Raw genomic sequence first — 6600 nt, 5'->3', positions numbered from 1 at the left:
GACGCGTGGTATGTATGATTCTTCGATATGTATATCTATTACAGAATGTTATGCCATTCTGCGACTGGTTTTCCTGCTCGCACTTTTACTCATATCATACTTTCAGAAATGAAACGCCTTCTCAATACTCCATAACGTGCTGTCTCTATTTTTGCTGCCCTACACACATATCCGCGCAAACAATACATTTTTTATATATTTTATTGACATGCTGAGCATGTATTTTCAGTCACAATCGGTAACTAACATCAGAGCTGGAGTCTCCAGTTGAACTCGTACATTACAGCGTATAAACGGTATTCATCGCTCTATACTCTCGCGCAATACATTTTGATCTCTAATAGGTAGAAGGACACACTGAACCAAAATCAGTTAGTACTCATATCAAAGGTTACACAGCGTTATATTATGACGAGTCAGATTTATTTTGGTTCATATTTTGGTTCATCCCTCTTCCTATAAGCCTCCATCAAAGACAGCAAACATTACCAAAATGTCGCAAAACGCTGAAACGAACTCTTTTTGGGCTCTCATTTCTATGACTTACTATTTTCTTTATCACGTATCTATTATTTTTACATATGCAACAGATCTTCTAGTATACAAATACATTGCAAACTTGTCGGAATCGGACACTTCATTTTTCCGTTGTCTGATGGGCGAAAAATGGCCCTTATCCGCCCACCTCCTTTCTGAGAGTGATGGTGAAAATGAACCCGGAAACCTTAGTGTGGTTGGACGAAACATGGGTGAACGCAGGACACACGAGAAGCAGTGCGTGGACAGACGACACATCCGAAGGGACAATGAAGACGCCTATTGGGAAGGGAAGTCGACTTATTTTGCTTCATGCCGGGACTGTGCGCGGATTTGTACCTGAGGCAATGTTGCTTTTTAAATCAAAGAGCACTCGTGATTATCACGAGGAAATGAATTCCACAACTTTCAAAGACTGGTTTGTTAATAGTCTACTTCCAAATATTAACGAGAATTCCGTAATCGTGCTTGATAACGCGGCTTATCATTCCGTTCAAACGAATAAACCTCCAAATACGAACAGCAAAATGGAGGACATGATAAGGTGGCTTGAAAAAAATAATGTTCCTGGAGTATCACCAGATATGAAAAAAGCCGAATTAATAGCATTATTAAAAATCTACAAGCCAAGATAGCCATCATATGAAATCGATGGAATTGCTGAGGCTCACGGGCATACAGTTATTTGACTTCCACCATATCATTGCCATTTTAACCCAATTGAGTTAATTTGGGCTCAAATTAAAGGTTATGTGGCTCAACATAATAAAACATTTCGTGTAGATGACGTAAAAAATTTAGTAATAGAGGCGATCGAGAAAGTGTCCCCGAATAATTGGAAAAACGCCGTTGAACATACGTGGAAAATTATGCAGCAAGCTTGGGAAGCTGAAGGTGTCTTCGAACAAACTGTAGAAGATTTAATCATTACATTGGGTGATGGTGACGATAGCAGCGACAACAGTGACGATGAAGAAGATATTTCGGCAGTTAACTCTGACGAATTACTTCAAGATTGTGGAGTTCAACCTATCGATAGTGACGAATACATGTAGGCAGCAACGGTATGTCAGTTTTCTCGATTACTTTATGTTTAATTCTGGCTATTTTTAGTTTGTTTCCTTGCACGAAAGGTTTTAAAAATCCATGAAAATTCAGCATTTATTAAGCAATTCATTTCGGTTGTATTTGTTTGCTTTTTCTGTTTATTCTTAGTGTGTGCGGTTAAACCCACGACAAATTGGCAACATTGTTTTGTCCACGTGCAGAAGTGTCAGAGCCAGAGACATAGCGGCCATAGTATAGTTTCTTTGATTTTGGCCCCTTCTTCTTAAATTACATCCCGTGGACATGGTTTGTGGTTCGAATGAGTATACATTCATATAAAATAGCATGAGATCTTACTGTTCTGAAAATTACAGCTTTTTATGTCAATTAGAAACCGAAATATCCACTGAAATCAAGAATGCCTATTTTCTAAATAGAAGCAAAGCTCACATGATGTTACTGTTTGTTTCTAAATGTAATATTAAATTCTCTTTTCCCGTGGCTGTAGAAAAATTCCATTGTTGCTTTAGTTCTATCAGCAAATCAGAAATAAATTCATCGTTGACAATTAAACTTTCAGTGAATACACGTATGATTTTTTAACTGCGAAGTAAATATAATTTGGGTGCTTCGAAACAAAGAGTCCGTGGTTCGATATCCTGGAATGTTATCGTGTAGTAGTTTAAGCGTGACAGATTGTGATAATTATATATTTATTAGTGCGTAATATAAATATGTGTATGGCCTGCTTGTAAGTGTATGAAATAGGGTGTCTGTAAAATATTACTTCGTGTGGAAATGAGTAAATAATGAATAAATGTAACGATATAATAATAATACGATTATAATATGAAATGAATGATATGATATGACACCTATATTTAAATGGATAGGCCCAGTGTATATTATATATGGAGAATATGAATATGTTTACTAAAAATCTCTCGCGTTTTGACTTCTACACCAATACATTCATCCAACCGAGTTTGCTATTGGATAGTAATGTGTAGTTGTAAATTGTATGTTACTTCGCATTTAAGTATCTCATATTAACAGCCCCGGATCTTAAGTCTTTCATCAGATAGGGTACCATCATGTGGGAATTACTTTTAAAGGTTGACAGAAATGATAATTAAGAAAAATAACTGCTATATCCTGGAATCATCGGAAAGTACAGGTTTGGTCATTTGTACCTTTAACATTCATTGACTTTCCGAGATTTTTTTCTTCGTTTCTTACCTTATTTACTGTGCAGTGTATATATAGCTAACAGCTCAGATCGGGCTATCCGATTAACTCAACCGCTACTAAAAAAATTTTTTTAGGTCCATTGCGTACCCGGGTGTCGACCCCTGACCCTCTTAAATATTTTTCGTTTCTTTTCTTAGTTTAATTAGGTGATGGAAATTAACGACATTCCAGACCTTGGCATGTCTGCGCAGGGTAGCCATCGGTGATGTTTGGTCACTGAAATCACCAGTATAAAATTTTGTTTATTTTATTTTTTTTATGTTGGCAAATTACTAGTTAGGGATATCTTAGCTATTATTTTACTCTAGTTTCATTACTATTCTGGACTTTCTTAGTTTCTTAGAGGTCGGATGATTTTTTTCTTTTTTGAAATTCCAAATCAAGAATCTACTCCTACCTTCAGGAGGATTCCGGGGTCTTCAATGGCGTTGACCGGATACGGTGAGTGGTGGGATTTCCCTAAAGCCTTTGTCTTTCCGAAAATCCCATCGAGAGCACAGACTCGTCTCGTCGTTGGAGACATTTGTTTTTCGGCTATTTACTTGGTAAGCCGAACCTCTTTTGGCATAAAAGAGAATATTTGGTTATAGTAAGTTGTATACATAAATTCGACCACTTATCTTTCGCAGTTGTAGTGTTCTGTCTCCTCTCTTTTTACCTATTCTATCTTCTACTTCTTCTCTAAAGTTTTTTTAACTTCCAGCCTTCCCCCCCCCCGGTTCTGAAACTCATGAAAGCATACAATGTTCATATCACTTATTTCGATCCTATGTACTAACTGACATCGAGGGATACAATTCGTGGATGTATTTTCGGTATTTCAGAACAACTTACTACTTGTTACGTGTGATGAGATCACATTATAAAAAATAAAAAAATAGTTATAATGTCAATGATATCCTAGAAGGTTATGCTTTCAGTACCTACACTTCAGGGTACAAGAGCGCCTCTAGCGGAAATCTCTGAAAACACATACGTTCGAATGAGCTGTAGGTAGCTTGATTGAACAGCCATTCGAAACGATATGTCGAACTGGGCAAGGTTTATCTCTGCTTAATGTGAATCTTTAACGGTTTTCATGGAAGTGGTTTAGTCGAAAAATTGTCGTGATATAAATTTCAAGAATTATGTGAAATTGTTAATAGTTATCAAAAAATCAACCTATTATATTTGTGAAAGTTCTATTTTCTATACCGAAATATCTATAATTGGTGTGATAATATGAAAATCATGTTAACAGAGGTAATTCGAAACAGTCCTCCTGAAGGTATTAGATGGTTGTTCAAAGCATATTTAATTGGGTGAGTGTTAAATCTTGTTTATTTAATATTCTCTATATATATATATTGTTAAATTTTTCCTGCAGATCATAATTGAATTCATATTGGAATTATAAGGATTACGAGGTATTATATTTATTATATTTATTGGATTCATTATCGAAAGTTGTATTCTGGTTCAGAAGAAAGCATAGTTCCAGTCAACTCAGATATATATTTTTGGATTTTCAATTTTGCTTAAAAATTGTTGTTATTTCATTGAAGATTTTTCTGTATTGCATATTTAATTTTTCATGAATTTTGTTATAAAATTTATCAAGCTAGAAAATCAGTTACTTTTACTTATCCATATTACCTTAGTATTCATTCACAATTTTTTTTATTTGTGTATATAATAGCACCTTACTGGTAATATTTAAGCTAGTTCTAGTCTGAAATTTACTCTAAATATCGAATAACTCCCGATAATTCTGCATGGAAATTTTTAAATGCTTACTTGCAAAATATAGCCATTATATATAGAAATTACGAATCCCGCATACTAAATAATTGTCCTGGTTATTACAACCAGCGGCCCAGGACGGAGCACATAGTGGCACGTTACAAACATATCGTTTCGAATGTTAACTTCAAAAAAACGAGGTAAAATACATGTTAAGATTGCGGGTTTTGTTTGGCAAAATCTGACTAAGGTGTGAAAGTTGTTAAGTAAGCTATTAAATATATGGACATTTTTCAGGATCAATCTGTATATATCTATCTATTTTGAATTATGTTAGGGAGGATATTAAAATTAGTTCAGTTAGAATTGATTAAATGTCAGTATTTTCAAAGTACGTAAAATATATAGCCTATAGAAATAAAACTGTCAATGATTGTTAAAGGGTTGTCGCTTACCGTAAGGTATAGTAATTATTTTCGATATTTAAATTGCATTAGAATAGCTCTTTTTGTTTGCTTGATAATTAATATGGAAATTAAGGAAACTAGAAATGAACCACGTTTATTTTTAAATGGATTTGAAAATGGAGATACTGGAATTGTTGTACCACAGACTGAAGGTCAACGTTGGGATTTATCATATTTAGATTACGGAAGGGAGTCAAGGTCATTACATATTTCTGCTGTTGATAAACCCAGCGAAATGGTTGAGTCATGGTATATAGCAAGCAACACAACTGCGAGTTTAGCAGAAGGTGGAATGTTGCATAACGAGTTCCAAAAGCTTTTGTCTGGAGATAGTGCTAGTTGTGTCAGTGAAGACACAAATCCGTTTATTGACCTGAGGCAAACGGAAAAGAAAAAGAAGAAAAGCGTAGTACAAATCCTTTTGTAGATAGACTCGATAGTGGCAAAAGAAATGAATGCTTGTAGCGAACCTTTGGTTAATAGTTTTATGCCATTCCAAATACTGGCTGATAAATTAAATGGAAGTGTTTCCAGCAATTTATTTAATGAGAAAATACAGTATATCCCAAGAACAGATGGAACAGACGATATACAGTTATTTCAATTTCTAGTGGCAGTTCTTAGAATAATTAAATTAAAAATATTCCCGGTTGAGTGTTTTGAAAGCAGCATTGAGTAAAGCTGAAGGTCGTTTAAATCAGGAGCTAGTAGCATTGTATGAAATGACTAATAATTGGTTGCAAATATCAGGATATTTGTGTCGTAGATTAATAACTCCTTTAGGTAGGCGAGAACTCATAAATCGTTATGTAAAAGTGATACTCAGACCTAAAGAAAATTTGCTTGAGTATGTTAATAATATTTCTGATGCTTATGAAATCAGTTACGGACCTATTAATGATAGTAGATCTAGTGAATTTTTGAATATCATCATGGAGGGGATGCAACCTCAAATTAAATTTGAAATTTATAGATATAGCTATCCAATGTCATTAGATGATCTTATGGGTAATATAATGGAATACGAAAAACATCAACGCTATTTAGAAATGTATACCGCACTGGTGAGGAATTAGGAAAAAAGTGAAAATCCGAGAAATAAAATTAAGTGTTATTTTTGTGGTGGACAACATCGCATTGCAAACTGTGTTTCTAACAAACAGTACCTTTTGAATAAACGGTTAGTTAAATTGAATATGGATGTGAACTCGGAAAGACGCTCTGCAGCTAATAGTGACCGGTTAAGGGCTCCAACTCAGATTATAGGAACCGGAGTTCAAACTAATGGTTTACCTAGTAGTGTGGGAGATAATAACAAACAGTTTAGATATAATAATGGCAATGATAAAAGACGCTTTGCAGGGAATAGTCGAAGGTCACGGTTAAAGACTAAAAGTGAGAGGACCGAAGTTCCAGAAAGGGAAGAAACAGTTTTTGAAAGAACTTTGTTAGAAGGTGGAAACAATAATAATAGTGCGGGTTACAACACACATACGAAATATAATGAACGGATGAAGACTCCTATGGAGGGGTTCCGGACTCGATCCCGAGGGGAACATAATAGTGAACATTTGGG

General features: G+C 34.9%; 1 protein-coding gene across 1 annotated transcript; it reads left to right on the top strand.

Annotated features, from left to right (window-relative positions):
* Positions 1–701: 701 nt before the first annotated feature.
* On the top strand, positions 702–1172 carry LOC145661184 (uncharacterized). The gene has a single exon (XM_081726634.1). It carries the CDS (start codon positions 702–704, stop codon positions 1170–1172), a length of 471 nt encoding a protein of 156 aa, XP_081582760.1.
* The last annotated feature ends 5428 nt before the right edge of the window (positions 1173–6600 follow it).

The sequence above is a fragment of the Thermobia domestica genome, chromosome 9 (assembly GCF_964235325.1).
Source record: "Thermobia domestica chromosome 9, izTheDome1.hap1.1, whole genome shotgun sequence".
Lineage (NCBI taxonomy): Eukaryota > Metazoa > Arthropoda > Insecta > Zygentoma > Lepismatidae > Thermobia > Thermobia domestica.
This window is presented reverse-complemented; position numbering and strand designations above follow the sequence as displayed.